The 20,805-nt window shown below is 40.1% G+C and overlaps 2 protein-coding genes and 1 pseudogene across 5 annotated transcripts in view; 2 read left to right on the top strand and 1 right to left on the bottom strand.

Annotated features, from left to right (window-relative positions):
• GPBP1L1 (GC-rich promoter binding protein 1 like 1) overlaps positions 1-16,790 on the bottom strand; it is an 80,505-nt gene extending 63,715 nt beyond the window's left edge. For 2 of the 4 annotated variants that reach the window (XM_007480238.3, XM_056815230.1), the window contains exon 1: positions 16,650-16,790. The gene's annotated coding sequence lies outside the window, so the exon portion shown is untranslated. Of the gene's footprint in view, positions 1-16,420; positions 16,543-16,649 lie in introns of those variants that run through there. The other 2 variants (XM_007480237.3, XM_001362994.4) reach the window with 2 other exon arrangements.
• LOC103098969 (geranylgeranyl pyrophosphate synthase-like) lies at positions 1,530-2,482 on the top strand (annotated as a pseudogene).
• Positions 16,791-17,187: 397 nt separating the features above from the next.
• TMEM69 (transmembrane protein 69) lies at positions 17,188-19,918 on the top strand. The gene is made up of 2 exons (XM_007480235.3): positions 17,188-17,438; positions 18,046-19,918. Exons 1-2 carry the CDS (start codon positions 17,397-17,399, stop codon positions 18,757-18,759), a joined length of 756 nt encoding a protein of 251 aa, XP_007480297.1. The 5' UTR covers positions 17,188-17,396; the 3' UTR covers positions 18,760-19,918.
• The last annotated feature ends 887 nt before the right edge of the window (positions 19,919-20,805 follow it).

Here is a 20,805-nt window from a genome sequence, read left to right as displayed (position 1 = left end):
AGACTGAAGCTGTATTTGATCTGGTAGATGACATCAAGTCTTTATCAACTTATAAACAAGTGTTGTGATTCCTTCTTAAGAAAGGTAGTAATTCAGAGTCAGACAGATCAGTTAGGAGCTACTCATAGTGTGATGAAATTATGGTGCAAGGGTAGTATTATCAAAATATTTTTTAAGAAGCATTATTAAACTAGATATTTGTTAAAGGGCTTAGCAGAGTTCCTAACACAAGTGCTATAAAAATGTTCATTCCCTTCCCAGTAGCAATGAGAAAAGAATAAGCGAAACTGTCAAAGAAGAATCAATAGGAAATAATGATTAAATATCATGAAGAAGAGACAAAAATAAAAATAAAAGGTTTGAAGCTTAAGGGAAAATGGAATTGGCTGAATGGTCAGCTCTAGATGTCAATAATTTGATTCGAGTACCCTGGGGATCAGTTCCCTATGAAGTTTTGTCTCTTCGTGGTCGCCATAAACTGTGATAATTAAAATGTTTTAGGAGCAAGGGAAATATATAACAATTATGACCGCTGAAATATGTTTTCTACTGTGTCTTGGGTTTATATAAGATGGTCGCCAGGGAATATATTCCCAATTTTTGAATATGCCCAAGCCAACTGGGTTTTATAGAGAAATTTAATTTATAATACACTGATTAATCAATAGAAAAAGAGAGAAAGTAAGAAAGTAAGAAGAATGAATAAATCAGTCAGTTGGTTTTATCACTCACCCAAGATCTCTCTAGGTAAGGCTTCTCATGCCAACCTCAGGCTCCACCTTCAAGAGAGCCTGTTTCCAGAGAATTCTCCTCCTTCAGAGCCAGCCTTCTCTCCTGGTCCTCCAACAGAGCAACCTCCTCCTCCCTCTGTCCTCAGACCCCGCTATCTTTAAGGAAACCATCTAAGTTCCCTCCCCTCAGTTCTTACATCTACCAATCACTGTCGATGTCTCCCCTGTGCCAATGGTGGCTCTAGCTTAACCCAGGACCGCCCAGAGGTCTGTTTCCTTTGCACATGTCTGTTGAAGGTCATATTCTCAAATAATTAAATCTTGCTCTATGCTACAGCCCTTCCTAAATCCTGTTAGACTGAGTAGGGTGGAGATTGTATTTTCCAAGACCTGGTTCTGTCATTCCAAGTATCTCTATTGTATCAATTCTAAAATCAATCACGACACAAAGAACTTCCTGTTCTATGCTTAAGCATAGGTCAAAGCCCTTTCCATTGTTTAGCAAAAGGTTTCTGTCCTAAAGTAGTCTTAAGTAGGGAGGAGAAGGATCCTCCCATGCCAAGGGGTTTCACATTCCAATAGAGTTCTTACTATCAGTAGGAAATTTTTTCCAAGTATGAAATTTCCCAATGGTGAAATTTCCAACATTCATAAGTCTAAGAAATTTTAAGGTTTACAGTTTAACACTTTAAAAATGACTTGGAGACATAAATGGTCTGCTCTTCAAAATGAACAGATAGAAATTCAAGACCCACGGTATGAAGTCTTGCCATTGCCATTCTACCAGGAGCAGAGGTAGAGGCAGTGGGGGAACCCGAATAATCAACTTTTTTGAATTCTGCAAATTATGGAAGAAGTTCAGAAAACATCTGAAAGAATTCTTTTAGAACCCTACAGGTACTTACTTCAATTACCAGGTAAACAAGTGAGAACCATACTTTCACAGGCATTTATTTAATCACTGGCTGAAAGTTCTAGAAGACAAGACACAGATTATCATTGAAGTTACAGAGATGCTACAGAATGCCAGTTTACTCATTAATGACATTGAAGACAACTTAAAATTACACTGTGGCTTTCCTGTTGTCCACAGCATATATAGAATTCCATCTGTAATCAATTCTGCCAATTATGTGTATTTCCTTGGACTAGAGAAAGTTTTAACTCTCAACCACCCAGATACAGTAAAACTCTTTACCCACCAATTTCTAGAACTTCATCTGGGACATGGCTTAGATATTTACTGGAGGGATAACTACACATGTCTCACTATATAAGAGTATAAAGCTATGATGCTGCAGAGGATAGGTGGACTTTTTGGATTAGCAGTAGGTCTCATGCAGTTGTTCTCCAACTACAAAGATTAAAAGCCATTCCTTAATACCCTTGGTCTCTTTTTCCAAATTAGGGTTGATTATGCTAATCTACACTCCAAAGAATACAGTGAAGAATACAGTGAACAAAAATTTTTATGAAGATTTGAGGGCACATTTTCATTTCCTACTATTCATGCTATTTGGTCTAGACCTGAAAGCAGGTTCAGAATATATTGAGGCAGTGGACAGAAAAAATAGATATTACAAAATTCTGTGTACATTATCTTGAGAACATAGGTTCATTTGAATATACTCATAATATACTTAGGGAGCTTGAAGCTGAAGCCTATAAATAATTTGAAGCATTTGGTGGAAATCCCAAGTTGGTAGCTCTAATTTAAGCATTTAAGTAAGGTGTTCAAAAAAGAAAATTGATAGTTGTAAACCCATTATTAATTTGGTGGCTTTTACTCAGTTCACCTGTCACCAATTTAAATCGTCAACCAAGCTACTAGCCTTCAAAAATCATTAGATGAATGACATGAACGAAGTATTGTTCTGTCAGTCCCTGTTGGTCATAAGCACAGAGACTATTACAAAACAGTTTTTTTTCTCTTTATTGCCCACCAAGGAACAAATTAAATGGGTCAAGAATTTGAATTAGTGATATATGGAATAATTAAAAAATCTCTGCCTTACGAAAGAACTAAAGACTATTGCTATGAATGTTTCATTCTTGTCAAAAAAAGAGGAATTCAGCCTCTCTGGATTGGATTTTTATCTTGCCATTTCCCAGTGTTGTAATAATTTTAAAAATACTTTGAATTTTCCATTGTAATGATGATCATAAAGAAATCTCCAATAAAAAAAAAGTTATTTGCTGCTACAGGATGGATATTGTGCTTCGTGTATGTATTTGGATATATATGTATGTGTATATCTGCCTTAAAACGGTTTTGTTCCAAAAATATCTATAGAGTTGACTACGTAGCTAGAAATTAGTTTATAAAACAAGGGTTTTAGTAGATGTTATTTCCTACACAATAATAGGGTAGGATGGGAATAGTACTTCTTAAAATTCTGCTTGATTCCGTATCTTGTCTTGTTAATGGCTACAATAATGATTTTTGGAATTTGGATTTTTAATTTTCATTTCATTTTATCGTTGTAGAATCAGCTTTATACCAAAAACAAATGGCAATCATCTGTTTTGTATTTTTTAAATCGTGTACATTAAACTACAGCAAAAAATAAGGTTAGAGTTTTATATTTTTGCCCGTTATAGCTATTCTTGAGCCCCTAAAGATCTACATCTTTATAAGAGACTAGAAATGTTTTGTCTATTATATTTAGAATTTAGTTTCTCCTTTTTTTTGATGCCACAAGAAGGGTAAGGAAGAGTAAAGGATTGAATATTTCAATTTAAAGAATATATACTTAAAAATCATTAATGGGAAAATGCCAATTTTTTTCCTACAAAAAATACTTCACTTTTTTTTTTAACCCTTACCTCCACCTTCCATCATCTTGGAGTCAATACTGTGAAAAAATACTTCACTCTTGACTTTAATCCATTAAAAATTTTTTTCATGTGTTGACTTAAAAAAAAAATTTTTTTTAAACCCTTACCTTCCGTCTTGGAGCCAATACACAGTATTGGCTCCAAGGCAGAAGAGTGGTAAGGGCTAGGCAATGGGGGTCAAGTGACTTGCCCAGGGTCACACAGCTGGGAAGTGTCTGAGGCCAGTTTTGAACCTAGGACCTCCCGTCTCTAGGGCTAGCTCTCAATTCACTGAGCTACCCAGCTGCCCCCTTGAGTTAATTTTAAAGCAACAATTTATTGTATTTTTATATTCTCCAAGAATAATGTAATTACATTGGTAACTGAAATGCCTTTGTTGATTTGCCAAAGCTAATTAAACAAGTGCTGGTGAAGTCATTGCAAAGAACTATCAGGAATTTAATCAGTACTTAAGCAATTTTGGTATGCTGTTTTAACTGACTAAAAAGGATTTGTTTATTTAACATAACATATATATATATAAATTCTGGATTTTTTCAATACCATGTGACTACTTTAAACTAGGATATGCATTTTCAAGTTGTCTGTTACTGATATCCAAAATTCTGTTTTAATAAATTTTATTTTGCCTGACAAAAATAATTTTAAAACATTCCGTATATTTATAACTAAAACAATTTTAAATTACACATGTTTGATCATCTTTAGAAAAAAATGAACAGATAGGTTGGGGGAGACTAGATAGCAACAGTCACTAACCAAAAGAAGATAATGGATAAGCTAGTACATTGAGCTGAATCTACGAAGATGAAACTCACAAATGTAAAAGAATTATACTTGGGTATGAAAAACTAATCCCACAAATATAATATGGAGGAGGTATAGAGAGGCAGTAATTGTTCTGAAAAGGATCTGGATTTTTAAAATAGTGGACTACACACATCTCAGAGAAACTGTGGGAATAGAAACACAGAAGAAAAGCATTTCCTTGCTCACATGGTTCAATGGGGATATGATCAGGGATGTAGACTCTAAATGACCACTCTATTGCAAATATTAATAATATGGAAATAGATCTTAATTAACAATACACATAAAACCCAGTTGAACTGCTTGTTGGCTACAGGAGGGGAGAGGGAAGAGGAGAGGGAAAGAATATGAATCATGTAACCATGGGAAAATATTCTAAATTAATTAAATTTAAAAAATAAAATAAAACAAACAGTGGACAAGAGCAATATGAATCATTAATGGCAGGCAAAAAACCTAGTGAGATCTTGGGGTGCAGTGAGAGGCACAAAGAGCTTCCAGGAATAAGGAGATATTAGTCCCTCTCTATGCTCTCCTGGTCTGACCACATCTAGAGGAGGGAGGGAGGGAGAAAGAGAAAGGGAAAGGGAAAGGGAGGAAGAGAGGAAGAGAGGAAGGGGGTGGGAAGGTAGAGAGAGAGAAAGTGTGAGTGTTTGAGTGTGTGTGTGTGTCTGTCTGTCTCTCCACATAGATAGGAGAATATTCAGATGAGGATGACCAGGATACTTAGCCTGGAAAAGAGAAAATGGGTGGGTGTGGGTGAGGGTCTTTAAGGAACTGAAGGGCTGCTGGCATATGAATAAAAGATTATTAGGCTTGTTCAGTTTGTCTCCAGAGGGTCAAACTGGGAGCAGTGAATAAAAGCTGCAAAGACGGTAATCAAAATGAGATATTGGGAAAAAACTCTAACAATTTGAGCTATTTGAAAGTGGATTCAAAACCTGGAAAAGTGGGACCTCTTCAAGCAGATGGTGTCTCATCAGGTATGTTATAGTGGGGATTCTTTCCATATATAGGTCAGTCTAGATGATCTCTGAGATTCTTTCTAATGTTAAAATTCTGTGATTGCCCCCGAACCCAAACCTTAATTGATAAAAAAAAAATATATATATATTAATCATTAATTATAGTTGGTACACTGTGCTAAGCACTGGGAAATACAAAGAAAAAAGCGCAAGACTTTTGACTCCTAGGACCTTACACTCTAATGGAGGAAGAAAACATGTATGCACAAGTGTGAGTAGAATACATAATATGAATATGAGCCATTCTGTTGTTTGTCAGCTGGGAGGCCTGAGGAGGCTTTCTGAATCCCAACAGCATCTTTGGACATCAAGAGGCATAAGTGAAGAGACCTGGCTATAAGGCAGCCAGCCTTGCTGTAATGAGGTTTGAGGAGAAGGGTGGTCAAACAAAAAGGTCAAAACCACTCCTCAAACTTCCCTATTTCTGTCAAATGAACAGCCATACATTGTCTTTCATTAAACTCCCCGTATCTGGGTACCAAATATTCTCTCCTCAATCTCTGTCCTATCCACCTCTACTTAGTCCAGGTCTTTACAATACAATAATTTCCTAATGATTCTCACATCAAGTATTCCTCCTCTCCAATCCATCTTTCACACAAATGTCAAACTGATATATCTAAAGCACAAATGTAACTAAGTTATTCCTACATTCAAAAAATTCCAACAGTTTCTCACTGACTTTAGAATATAAACTTCAATATGTAGCATTTAAATTCCTACACATAATCTGATTTCAGTCTATCATTCCAAGCTGACTACACATTACTCTTTCAGCCTAACTAGACTTGCTCCAACATCATACCTCCTATTTCCCTACTTTGCAAAATGCTGAATCTCTTCTTCCGCCTCCTCCCCAACTCCCAGCAAAATCACATAATCTTCCTGTGCCTAATTTCCTCATCTATAATAAGAGCACTCACTTCACAGCACTTTGCAAAACACTAAAGTGCTATATAAATCCTAGCTATTTATTAAGGGTTCAGCCTGATTTCCTCCCAGTAGTTCCGAATATCTCCCCCCCCCCATCTGCATATTTTATGTGCATTCTACATTTACTTATCTGTGATTATGTGGTAACCACCAAGTAAAATGTAAACACATTGAGGACAGGAACTGTTTTTGTCTTTGTATCCTCAGCTTGGTACAAATATCTTAATTAATGTTTACTTATTGATTCTTAAGAAACAACACTAACATTCTAGAGTAAACTTGACTGGATGTGAATTTTCTGTTACATCAGCAGCTAGCCAACCTGTTTATTCAAGAGTAACAAATACTGCATCCTGATATGAAAATAAACCACCAATCTAACAGAATTTGGTGGAAAGGACTATAAACAAAGAACCCTCCAGTCAAAATGGATAAATAAGTAAAATCAATGACAAAAGTAAAAACTTGTTAACATGAAAGAAGCATTAGTTCCTACCTCTTTACAAACTTTACTATTGTCCACCATTCTCCTGGTCACATAGCTTACTTACAATGTATCATTCTCAACTTCTCACTTTCACCTACTCATATCCAATCTGTTGTCAAGTCCCATCAATGTATCTTTGCAACATCTACCTAAGAATCTACCTTTGCAAGATCTCTCATATACTTTCACAGCCTCACTTCAGGTCTATCTAGCTGCCAAAATGACTTTCCTTAAGTGAAGATGTGTAAAAAATAGACTGGAACTCTGGACTTCAATCCCCACAAGCCTTTGCTCCACTTCCTCAGAATGCTTTGTAATCTCACGGAATTCTGAGGTGGGTGAGTTTGAGAAGGGATTTAAGCTGATTGCAAGGGCTTTTGTATTTTGTAGCTCTTTTGGACTTCCGTTTTGGGGCAGATGTGGCTCTTTCCATAATGTAGGTGAGGTCTTGTCTAGGCCTCTGGCCTAGGCACATGTTTTTTCTTACTTGTATATTCTTAAATTCTCAACCTTTAATAAACCTCATAAAATATAATACTCCTTGCAGAGAGAAACTAATTTCTACCTGCCTCAGTCTCCCCTAAATTTTAATCTTTACAGGTGTGACTGTCACCCCCTTCTACATGAAATCTAGTGACTCCCTATTACATCTAAAATAAAATATGAAATCCTATTTGGCTTTAAAAGTCCATCATAAATCTATCCCCTTACCTGTCCAGGCTTCTAATATTTTACTTCCCCCCTCTACAAAATCGTGTGACATTGGCCCCCTTTTCTGTTCCTCAAAGATACTTCATTGGAATATTCCATCTCCCAACTACAGGCATTTTCACTGGCTGAACCCCATGCCAGCCATGCTCTCCCTCCTGATGCCCCCTGTCTTCCTTTAAGACTCAGCTCCAAGTCATCTTGTGCAAGAGGACTTCTTCACTTTTTCACTCTAGGATTACTTCCTATTTACCCTCTATATATCTTATAGGAACATAGCTGTATATGTGTTCTTATTATATATACTTGGATGATTCCATTCCGTTACTTTTCCTCCTAAACCCTTGTAATCTGGTTTCAGACCCAACAACTTAAGTGACACCTATCTCTCAAAGGATATCAAAATTCAATCAATCAAAAAGCACTGCATACTGTGTGCTAGGCACCAGGCCTTTTTGCAGTTATTATCCTTCTTGACTTCTCTGCTGTTTAGAGTATTGTTGACCACCCAATCACTATTAGATATTTTTCTCCCTTGACTGCTGTAACTCTGCTGTCTTTGGGCTCTTCTCTTATTCATCTCGACTATTCCCTCCTCTTAATCATCATCCACTTTCCCATCCTCTAAATGTGGGTGTCCTCCAAGGCCCTATACTGAGTGCTTTTCTCTCTCAGTTGATCTCACCAGATCTTATGGATTGACTCCCAAATCTGTATGTTTCGCCTTAATCTCTCCTGAGTTCTAATGTGGTTACATTATATCTCTACCTACATATTCCACCAGCATCTCAAATTCAGAATTTTTGAAATGGAATTCATTATCTTTCTCTACACCAAACTTCTTTTTTTCTTCATCAATCTTCTTGGCCATCCAAACATTCTACTATTTCTCACTTCCCACAGCCAATCAATTGTCAAGTCTGGTCCATACCATCTTCACATCTGTTCTCTTCTCTCCACTACAAGGCTACCTAATCCTTAATTTCTTCCTAGTTATCCCAATGCAGTCTAGCCCCTCTCCAACCCAGTCTGCTGCCTAAATAACCTTCCTAAGACAGAGGTCTGCCCTGTCACCCCCTTGCTCAAGAACCTTCCAAAGTTCCTTACTGCCTCTAAAAACACAACACTAACTTCTCATTTAAGGCCCTCTCAAATGTTGCTCTTACCTAGCTCATTCTAGCCTTAATTCATATTATTGCCCTTTGCAAACTCTACTGTCCAGATAACTGGACACACCATCTATTGCCCCCTTCCATCTCTGCCTTTCTACATAGTCCCACCCCACCCCCATCCCCATTCCTGGAATGGACTTTCTTACTTTCAGCTCTTAGAATTATTTAAGGCCCAACCTAGGTGTCAATTCCTATAAATAAACCATGACAAACCAAATAAACAATTGCTAGTATTCTTCCTTGTCTTAATTTATCTATGAACTTGCTAAAGCAAACTCCTTGAAGGGAGATTTATGAGGTTTTTTTTCCTTGTATCCGCAGACCCTACCATTACTCCCTCCTCCCATAGAAAGGCCTTAAGAAATGGCTGGTGAAGTGATTTAAATTGCTATAATAAACCAATACAGCTTTCTGTGATTGTTCAGTCATTTTCAGTCATATCTGACTCTTCATGATCCATTTGAGGTTTTCTTGGCAAAGATATTGAAGTAGCTTGCTTTTTCCTTTTCCAGACGATTTTACAGTAGAAAGTGAGTGTTAAATGGCTTGTCCAGGGTCACATAGCTAGTTTCTAAGGCCAAATTTGAACTTGAGTCTTCCTGACTTCAGGCTAAAAAAACTCTACCACCTCGCTGCCCAAACTGCCTTCTATAGGCTAAGAAAGTTCAATACTACAGTTCATTATTGTGAAAATTCTGATCTGTATTAATTCAGGTCATATTTGTCAGGAAAGTTCCAGTGGAGATTTTTTTTGGGTACATGGTCTATCTAACACTCAGTTTCTATAATTTGGTAAATTTTCAGAAATGAAAGCATTTTTCAAAAATTTCACTCTAGTTGTATATTATACTGCATGTATTAACATGCAACAGCTCATAATAAAATATGCTGTACTCTGTGGTGAAAGTATATGTAATATTCTTACCACATATGTTAAGTATTCAGTGAGAAAAACTCTCCTTTAGGAGATTTCTCCAAAATAGGTCATTGTCTAATTAGAAAAAGGAAGAATCTCAACTAAAAAATCCCTCATATACTTTATAAAAATAACCACTGGTCCTCTAGCTTTTTTCCTCATCGGTAACAGGAAGGCCATGATTTTAACAACAGTGACCTATCACAGCATTCTAAAATATACTACTGCCTTCTACTCACCTACTGTGAGAGAATTTCTTTGATCTTATTCATTTACATTCAACATATAGCTCTCTCTTGGCCCATACTGTGCTAGGTATGGAGGGAGACTCAAAAATGACTAGTCCATTTAAGCAAGGATTAGATTAGTTTTTACCCTTTAACACCCTCCTCTCTCACACTCTGCTGTCCAGTTATGCAGGTCTGTTTTGTCTACTGGTTGTTCCTCATACTTGATGCTCATCTTTTACTTTTGTGCCTTCATAAGAGCTATTTTAGTCATTCCCCAAATGAAGGGCATCTACTTTGTTTTTGATTCTTAGCCATCATGAAGCGTCACTATATTTTAGAATATATGGGACTGTTTTGTCTGCACTTCCTTGGGCTAAACATCTCACAGAAGAATTTCTGGTATTAAAGGGCACAGACATTTTAGAAACCTTTAAAGCTATTTGCTAGAGTTTATATGGGAGAACTGGTCTTCTTTATTACCTTTTATAACATCATAACAATGGAAAGTCTCTTGGTATAATTCCAAACTGCTCCAAATCCTGGTAGCTATTATCTATAGACCCTTATGACATTTTCTTTACTTCTTCAGTGAGTTTAAGTTCAGGCTCAGGATCTTTCTCTTCATCATCATCTGCCTTCAGGTACTAGAGAACCTCAATATACATATTGAGAATCCCTTAAATTCCCTAAGTTTCCAGTTCTTCAAACTACTCATTTCTTCTAAATTAATTGTGGGGCAATCATAGACTTTGCCAACAGCAATACAATGATCCAGGACAATTCTGAGGGACTTATGAGAAAGAATGCTATCCACCTTTAGAGGAAGAACTGGCGGAATAGAAATACAGATGAAAACACATGATTTATCATTTGTTTATTTGGGTATATCATTTGGGGTTTTGGTTTCATAAGATTATTCTCTTACAAAAAATGAATAATATGGAAATATGTTGAGTGATAATACATGTATAATCCAGTGAAACTGCTTATCAACTCCGAGAGGGAGGAGGGAAGAGGGGAGGGAGACATGAATCATGTAACTTGAAAACTTATGTGTAAACTTGTTATTGGAATAAAATAAAGATAAAAAAATATTGTTCTACTTTAACCTCAGCTATTCAGAAATACCTTCACCCACAAATGTTCTGTACTTCCATGTTCAAAACTCCTGAAATTCCTTTTTCTGATCACAACCTTGTAGCATCAGGGCAACTAGGTGACTCAATGAAGTTACCAAGTCACCAGGCCTGGAGATAGGAGGTCCTGGGTTCAAATCTACCCAGACATTTCCTAGCTATGTGACCCTAGGTAGTCACTTAACCACAATTTCCTAGCCACTCTTCTGCCTTATATACAATATTTAGTGTTGATTTTAAGACAGAAGGTAAGGGTTCAAAAAGAAAAACCCCTTCCATCTTTCTATTTGTCTTAGGATCCCTGCTTTTTAATTCTTATCAAGATGTGACAACCCATCGTCTCAGGCCGTCAGTTCTGCATTAGCCAACTCTTCTCTATCTTGATCCCAACTCTATCCTAGCCCTAACTCTAGCATCATTTATCTTTTGTTTCACCATTTACTACTTTCCAAACTCAAACCTGGATTATTCCCAATGACTTTCTTCTTTGATTCTATTAACAAGTTACTTAATAAAGCTGCAAATGTCATGAAACCATGCTGACTGGGTCCACAATAAATTTATGGCTCATAATCAATTAGCAAGAAAATCCTAATTTTCCCTGATTTATTACAAACCTTTTCAAATACCCCCCAAATACCCCTTTTCCCTCTCAGCTGAAGACTTCATAATTTGATGAAAAAACTGAGACCATTTGACATGAGCTCCATTCTATACCTTCCCTTTGTCAAATCATTCCAACATCTACCCCATTTCCTTCTTGACCCCAATTTCATGTGGGTGCCCTGGGCCCTCTTCTCCTTCTATACTATTCAACTTGGTGATCTCATCAAATTCCAAGGATTTAATTATCATTTTTATGCTGATGATTCTCAAATCTACTTTATTCAGTCCCAATCTCTCTCCTAATCTCCAGACTTTCATCTCCAACTTCCTATTAAATATCTCAAACAGGATGTGTCCTGTAGATAGCTTAAATTACAAATGTCCAAAACTGAACTCATTATCTTTTCCCTCAAATCTTGACCCTTTCCAAATTTCCCTATTACTGTTGAGGGTACCACCATCCTCTCAAGTCATCCAGGCTTAAAACCTTGGTTTGGTCTTACTTTCTCTTACCCATCATATTCAACATGTTGCCAAAGACCTATCAAGTTTACCTCTTAACATCACTTCTATAAACTTCCTTCTTTCCCCCAAAGACAATGAATGATGCAAATGTTTTGGTTTTCCTTTTCTTTTCAATGGAGATATGGGGGGAGGGGGGGGTAGAGACATGGGCAAACAGTATTATTATTATTTTAGACCCTTACTTTCTGTCTTATAATCAATACTTAGTATTGGTTCCAAGAAAGAAAAACAGTAAGAGCTAGCCAATTAGGGAGGAGAGGTCAAGTGACTTGCTCAGGGTCACACAACCAAAAAGTACACATAGTCAAATTTGAACCCAAAACCCCCCATCACTAGGCTTGGTTCTCTATCCACTGAACCACCTAGCTGCCCCCTAAAAAGCTTAAAAGAAAAAAAAAATCCTTGCTTTCTGTCTTAGTAACAACTGTAAGATAGAAGGTAAGGGTTATGCAATTGGGGTTAAGTGACTTGCCTAGGGTCACACATCTGGAAGGTGTCTAGGGCCACATTTGAACTCAGTTTCTCCTGACTCTAGGCCTGGTGCTCTATCCACTGTGCCACCCAGCAGCCCCAATTGTATTATTCTAAAAAGGGCCATTGAAAAAAAAATTTTAATGCAAAGAAGAAGAAAATGAAGTTTACAAGAAAATGAAAATAGCTTTGAAAGCAACATAAATTTATTATATACCTAAAATGAAAATGTTGTACAATAATGTGGCCTACTATATGTAAACTCATCTATTGCTAAATTTAAAATTAAAAATATTTATGTGCAAATATATTATGTATTCATATAAATTGTCAAATAAAGGATGTCTTGTGGCAACAATGGATCTGGTATCCGCCTGGGAGTTAGAAAAACCTAAGTTCAAATTTGTCTAAGGTGAACCTGGGCAAGTCACTTCATTTCTATCTGCCTCAGTCTCCTCACCTATAAGATAAGTGAGTCAGCTTTCCAGGGTAGTTGTAAACATAAACTAAGATATGTCAAGTGAATTGCATCTTAAAGTGCTACATAAATGCTAGCTATTATTAGTAGTAGAATATCCCAGCGACCTGTGTTGGGCCCTTAACATTTATCTTCTTTATTAATACTTGGACAAAAGCATAAATGGCATAGTTAACCCTATGAGATGACAGAATCAAAATCTAAAAAAAGCTGGTTGTTTTTCAATGTTTTCAGTCGTATACAACTCTTCGTGACCTCATTTGGGGGTTTATTGACAAAGATACTGGAGTAGCTTGCCATTTTCTTCTCTAGCTCATTTTACAGCTAAGAAAACTAAAACAAGCAAGGTTTAGTGACTTGCCCAGGCTCACAGAGCTAGTGTCTTGAGCCTTGATTGGAATTTAGATTTTCCTGGTTTAAAGCCTGGTGCTCTATCCTCTGAACTGCTTGGCTGGCTAGAAACCTGGTATAAACTTAATAAGATGCAATTGAAAAGAAACAAACATACATTTTTAAAGTCACCTTTATAATTTTAAGTAGGGGAGGAAAAAACAGTTTGTCTGAAAAAAGATCTGAGGATCTATCTCAGTGAACTTGAACTTGTTCCACATAAGTCAACACTGTGATATAACAGCAAAAAATGCTTATGTGATCTGAGACAATGTCCAAGACTAGAGAGATAATAATCATGTTGCATTCTGCCCTGGTCAGAGCCTGCTCCTTTCCAAATGAGAAATTCCAAGATTCTTAATTTCTCTAGTCTTTATAAAACCAGGACTCCTTGAAGTGACCTGCCCCAAGACAAGCTGGGTTATATATGATCACAAAGTAAAGATAAACTAACAATTAAAGCAATTCCTATGTGCAATGGACTGACTTCTTCCAAAAATGGTGTATTCGCCCTCTCTAAAGGTCACCATGTAAAAGACAGATGTCATCGAGTCAGTCATTCCTACTTTTGGTCAAGGTAAATCAACTAAGATGCCTGTGGGGTCTCTTCCAATTCTGATATTCTCAAGAGAGTGGGAGTATGACCACCCTCATTTGATAAGCTCAGAGGAGGAAAAATTAAGAGCCCTAACTTTGGGCTCAAAGACCCTACATGCATAGCTCCACCATGGAATTACCTTTGAGAATACTCTGCCTAAATTTTCTCACCTATAAAATGAGGAATACACACACACACACACACACACACACACACACACACACACACACACACACACACACACACACAAAATATTTACTTTGGGGGAATTTTTTTTTTCAAAAATAGATAACAAAACAAAGTTATCAGGATTCCATCTAGCTCTACCCCCTTGACTTATCCAAGAAAGAGATTTGACTTAGGCTTTCTGACAAAGCTCTTGTATAATTCGCTGATTTTCCCCAAAGTATTCACTTTTCCCCTCATCAAATAAGTTGAAACATTATACCACTTTTCTCCAGAACTTTGAAACACTAAGAAAGTCACTGAATTGCTCTGGATCTCAGTTTCCTCATCTGTCAAAAAGGGAAGCATGACTTCTATGATTATCTACAAGTCAATAGGGTATGATGAAAGCAACACTTCAAGAAGGAGCCAACACCTACAAAAACACCTATATTCCAATTACAGTATCACCAGTGTACAAAAAGTCTGACCAGAAATTATTCCAAACCAGTCTCATTTTAACAATAAGGAAACTGAGGCTCGGTTTACACTGGACTTGGAGGTGAGATCAAAGTACTGCTTCTGACACTAGCTGTTTGATACCGGGCAAATAATTTAACCTTGATGAGCTTCAGATTCCTCATTTGAAATATTGTTGTAGAATTCAAATGAGATGCATAAGATGTCTAAGAAGGCAGATATTCCTATTTATTAAATGATACATTGACATGTTGATATAGAGACCCTACTTAGATTTTACTTTGCTTCAAAACCATAGTTAGCAGGGAATTTTGGTGGTTGGCAATGATGGCAAATGGTTTTATAGTACTTGTTCCACAAATGAACAGCAAACCCAGTCCTCAAAGAAGAGAAACTTTCAGTAAAGGTGAGTATACCCTTTCCCAACTATTTTTAGTCTGATGACCCTTTAGGCCAGTAAGTACAAACAAGGAGCTAATTCACTACTATCTGTTCTTAATTCCTTCCACCCCCCACATAAAGTAACTTTAGAGATTTTCAAAAAGACCATTTTCTGTGAGTTAAGCACCCACTCACTATATGCAGAAGGTATTAAGTGAAAGTCCTACAGGCTTTTTTTACTGTAGGTTCATTTTCATCTATTTTCTCCAAAATTTTAATTTTTATGGCAAGAGCAACTGTTTTCAAGCCTTCTATTCCAATAGGGATTTGGGGGTATATGAGTTATTTTAATATAAGACCATAAAAAGAAGTGCAAAAATTATTTTTGCGGAGGATGGTGGAATGCCAATAGATTCATAGGCTGACAAAGTTCGGGTTTCAGTTACTAAAGCAAGTAAAAAGGCAGGTACTTGAAACTTTAATTTGAATATAATCTGAAAATTAGAAATACTTGGAAAATACTAAATATCGCGATATTCAGTTAAGTCTGTCAAGATCTTTATGTCAAATTAGTTTTCTAATAGATTAAAAATTTCCCAATCCTCAATCCTTGAATAATACCCATAGGCACACATAATTTTTACCCCAAAACCTACTCCTTGCTTACTAATTTGTTAGGTTCCAAATCCTATCAAGTCTCCCAGTCCACCCCTACGGCCAATGGGGGCTAACCTCCTGGAGGCCTCTCCCATCCGCCCTAGTCCAGCAGGTGCCGGCCCCCCTGCCACTGGGATCATATCATTGGCCCCCCCTGCACCCAGACTCTGGCCCCTCCGGGGATGTAAGGCTCTGCCCTGGACGACTCTTTGGGGCCTAAGACGAAGACCCGGAGCTACGTCCCCCGCACGGCCCCCCACCCCGTAAACAGCAGGTGCTTAAAGCGTGCAAGCAGAAAGCGGTCCTGGCCCGCAGTGCCAGGAAGGAACCGGGGAATAGGGGAGCCGCCCCCAAGTCTCAGGTCTTCCCCAGTCTGCGCCTGCTGGCCCGGGACCCCGCCCCTGCTTCTGCCGCCCAGCCCAAACTCCAGCTGGACTTTGCCTCCCGGCTCCAGGGCCTACCCCAAGGCCGTGGCACCGCCGGGGAAAGGATCTGGCTGGGCACGCCCCCACCCCCGGCTCGAGTCCGAAGGGGGAGGGGAGGCTACCACACGCGCCCCCCCTTCTGGGCCGCCTGGGGGTGGGGTCACCGGGAGGACGCCCCCCGGCAGTCCCAGACCCACAGGCGGTGCCTTCTCGAAGCTGGGGGTCCCGCCCCGCCCCCCCGCCCGCCCCCAGACTCACCGGGCCCCGCGTCGCCCCAGCCGCCGGCCGCCTCACAACCACAACAAAGCTCGGCCCAAAATGGCGGCTGAGGCGCGCGACCCCGTGACGGGGCCGCGCTCGGGGCGGGGCCATGCGGCTCCTCCTTCAACTGCCGCGCTCGGCCCAACGTCTTCTCCCGCCCCCCCCCCCCACCTCTATCCCCGCCGCCCGTTGGTCCCTCCTCAGGCCCCTGCACTCCAAGCCCGACCTGGCGGAGCGCGACGGCTCAGGTGGGCTGCGTCCTCTATCCCTCCAAATCAGATTCCACGTCTGTGTCCGTATCCGTGTCTGTGTTGGTGTCCGCGAAAGAACTGATAGCACCGCGGCGACTCTTCCTGCACCCGCCTCGCTCCGGCCGACTCCGCCCCCCGCCGCCGCCTCCTCGCGCTGCGTGAGGGCGGGTGTTTGTGCGCCTGTGCGCAGGGTGAAGGTTGGGAAAGGGAAGAACTAGAGAGAAAATACGGTCGGTGCCAGCTGTGCACATGCGCATGAATTTCACACATGCGCTTTCTGCAGATTTTCTTCCGTCTTTAGCCTCGGCTTCGGCAGCACTCCCACAACGCTGCCGGATCGAACGTGCTGCGCTGCCTTTTGGTACTTGTGGTTTGAAGTTCGCGCATGCGTGCAGAATAGCCGAAGCTGCCTTCCTGCGAGACTAGCTCTCCCTGGAGAGGATTTGGGGGGCGACTCCAGGAGAGAATGTAAACTCCCTGAGGACAGGGGTTGTGATCCCGAGCTGAGCCGTGTCACAAGACCATTGAGGGTTTTCCTGATACTCTGACTCCGCCCCCTACAAGTCCCGCCCTCAGGGATTAGCAACCGGATCCCTGGGATCCAACTTTCCCAGAAGTGGCTGAGAGAACCTTTAGGTACGTGCCGAGTTCCCACCCGGACCTTTCCCTTCCAAGCACCAGCACCGGAAACGGCTCACCTCTCCTCTCTGATCGCGGACACCATGCTCCACCTCCTCCGTAGCTGCTCTAGGGCATCTTCCCAGGTAAGCACCCTGGCTCTCAGCTTACCTTCGCTTCTCGGGTCCCTGGAGCGACCACTTTGAGGCAGTGGACAGCCGAGCCTGGCCCTGCGAGCCTGGGGAGAAGCCTCCCTCTCGTGCTGAAATGGAGAGGCGGAGCCGGTGGCGGACCTGCGGGCCAGATCCGGCCCCACTGATGGGGGTTAGCGGGGCTGGCGGAGGGAGAGGAATACTATCCCGCGGCCCAATAGTAATAATAGTGATGGTTAATAACTGGCATTTACATAACCGCGTACGGGTTGCTAAGTGCTTTACATACATATTTGATCCTCATCGCAGTTGTGGCAGCCAGGCGGATACTATTATTGTCCCCATTTTACAGATGAAGAAACCGAAACAAACAGGATTGAGTGCTTAGGGTCTCGCAGCTAAGTGCCTGAGTGGAACTCCAACTCGGGGCTTCTGACTTCTGGCCAGAACCTCAGACCTGATCTGTTGCAGGTCATCCCCTAAACTTCCCTCAGGCACCAGTAACTGGTCAGGGATGGGTCAACTCCCAGGATGGACGACTTCGTTTAATGGGACCCTGGGCTGTGTTTAGTTTGGTTAATCTTCCCCAATTCTCTCGCAGATCCTTAACATCTCTCCTTCTGTGGCTCGGGTTCCTGTGAGGAAGAAGTCCGACACTCCTCATATCCTGAGGACTCCTCTGCAGAACGGCCTTCCTTTCTTTATGAGACCGTGGCTCCTCACAGCCGGTCTGGGGTCTGAGAATGGGGATAAAGGCTATCACACATCTAAGTGCTGTTTCAAGAAGAAGAAAGTCTTTGTGGTCCCAAAGAGACCACCAATCATTCTTACATACCTCCCAAACACCCCAAAGCCTGCCCTATACGTTGCTTTGACTGGATTGATTCCCTTTGTGGCTCCACCACTGTTCATGATGATGAGGGAGACCTATATCCCTGAATTGGCATTTGCACAAATGGCCTATGGAGCCAGCTTCCTGTCTTTCCTTGGAGGGGTCAGGTGGGGATTTACTCTGCCAGAAGACAGTCCAGCCAAGCCAGATCTCATGAATCTAGCCTGTAGTGGGGCTCCACTGGTGTTTTCTTGGTATGCCTTCCTTATTTCTGAAGGACTCCCTGGAGCCATTGTCATGGTGATTATGGGCTTTGGGGTGGCCTTACACAATGAAGTCTTTCTCCTACCCCATTATCCTAATTGGTTCAAAGCCTTGAGAATAGTGGTGACTCTAGTGGCATTTTTTTCATTTGTAGCCACTTTGATACTTAAAAATGTGTATCTGGAAACTGACCTTAAACAGCCTGCTCAGGCTGAGTGAAGTCCATTCACCCCATTCCCATACCTCCCCCAGGTTGTGAACAGGTAGGGTATTAAGTTCCTTCACAGGTTCATGGAGGCTACTTCTTGTTTTCTTTGTAATCCCTGCAGCTAAGGATGTTCCCCTGTGGAAATCATGTTGCCTGAGGCTCAGGAGAACTTGGTAATAACCTACAGTTATTGGCATATGTGTCATTAGATTGGCAATCAATAGCATTTTTTCTTCTATTTATAAATGAACTGTAAAGAATGTTTTAAACGGTTTAAAATAAAATACCAGATTGGCCAATATCATGGTAGAGTGACAAATATTGGAAGGGATGTGGCAAAATTGGGACAATGGATTGTTAGTAGGGTTCTGAACTGATCCAACCTTTCTGGAAGGCAATTTGGAACTATGCTCAGGGCAATAAAACTGCATACCCTTTGATCCTTTAATACCACTACTAGGTCTGAGTCCCAAAGAGATTTTTTAAAAAAGGGGAAAGGACCTAGTTGTACAAAAATATTTATAGCTTCTAGCTCTTTTTGTGGTGGCAAAGAATTAGAAACTAGAGGAATGTCCCTCACTGGGGAATGGCTGAACAAATTGTGGTATATGATGGAATGGTATGTGATGTGACAAAATACTATTGTGCTGTAAGAAATGGTGAACAGGGTGGTTTCAGGAAAAATTGAAAAGACCTATATGAACTGATAGAGTGAAATAAGCAGACCAGAAGAACATTGAACACAGTAACAATACTATTCTATGATGATCAATTGTGACACTTAGCTACTCTCAGGAATATAATGATCCAGGAAAATTCTGAGGGACTTATGATAAAGAATGCTGACCACTTCCAGAGAAAGAACTGTTGGAGTCAGAATGTAAATCAAAGCATACTGTTTTTCACTTTATATTTTTATTTGAGATTTTGGATTTATATGAGTATTCTCTTACAACAGTGAACAATGTGGAAATATGTTTTGCATAATACATGTATAGCCCAAATCAAATTGCTTGTCATCTTTGAGAGGGAGGATAAAGGAGAGACAATTTAGATCTTGAAACTTTAGAAAACATGTGGGAAATTGTTATTATAGGTAATTGGGAAAATAAAATCTTTTTTAAAAAGGATCAAATAAAGACCACAACGTATTCGTTGGCTAGAACATTAGCTCCTTGGAGATTGATTTCTTTTATCTGTGGGAAAGAACACTCTTATTACATGTTAGCATGTGAGTCCTGTTTCAACAGGATGCTCTTAGAAACTGCCCTTTGGTATTTCTCTTGCTGGTCATTGAGCTGGGTACTTGCTCTGAACTTCATCTATTTGGAGTTCATTTTTATCTGACAAAAAGGCAGGAGCATCAAGCCCTATGTGAAAGGCCACAGAGCATTTCTTGACACAGATTACACTACAGCAGAGACCATGATTACCAATGTGGAAAGCCATAAAACCTTAAGGTTTTTGACCCTTGGCTCTCTTAGAACAGGTAAAGGGTCTCAATTTGGTTCTCAAGTAATGGCACTTCCCAGGAGGTAGAAAGAACAGTATTGGGTTTGTATGGGATACTTCACTTGGGACTGATGCATCGTTTTTCTTTTTTGGTAAAAATACATATGAAGGGGGCAACTGGGTAGCTCAGTGGACTGAGAGCCAGGCCTAGAGACGGGATTCCCTGTCCTAGGTTCAAATCTGGCCTCAGACACTTCCCAGCCGTGTGACCCTGGGCAAGTCACTTGACCTCCATTGCCTAGCCCTTACCAATCTTCTGCCTTGGAACCAAAACACAGTAATGATTCCAAGACTGAAGGTAAGGGTTTTTAAAAAAGAAATACATATGAAATCTGGTTCCCTTGAAACTCCAGAGATGCTTATGGAGTTGCTGCAAGACCTGAGAGCTTAGAACAGAAATAGAAAATGGAAAACCAAACCATCAGCCTCATTAAGACTCATGAAGAAAAGACAAGGTGCCCTGCCACATGTGCTCTTTTTATCTGATGGCTTGTTTCCCTTTTATCCCTTTCACATAAGTGAATCAGAGGAATCTTCAGAGCTCT

The sequence above is a fragment of the Monodelphis domestica genome, chromosome 2 (assembly GCF_027887165.1).
Source record: "Monodelphis domestica isolate mMonDom1 chromosome 2, mMonDom1.pri, whole genome shotgun sequence".
NCBI lineage: Eukaryota > Metazoa > Chordata > Mammalia > Didelphimorphia > Didelphidae > Monodelphis > Monodelphis domestica.
This window is presented reverse-complemented; position numbering and strand designations above follow the sequence as displayed.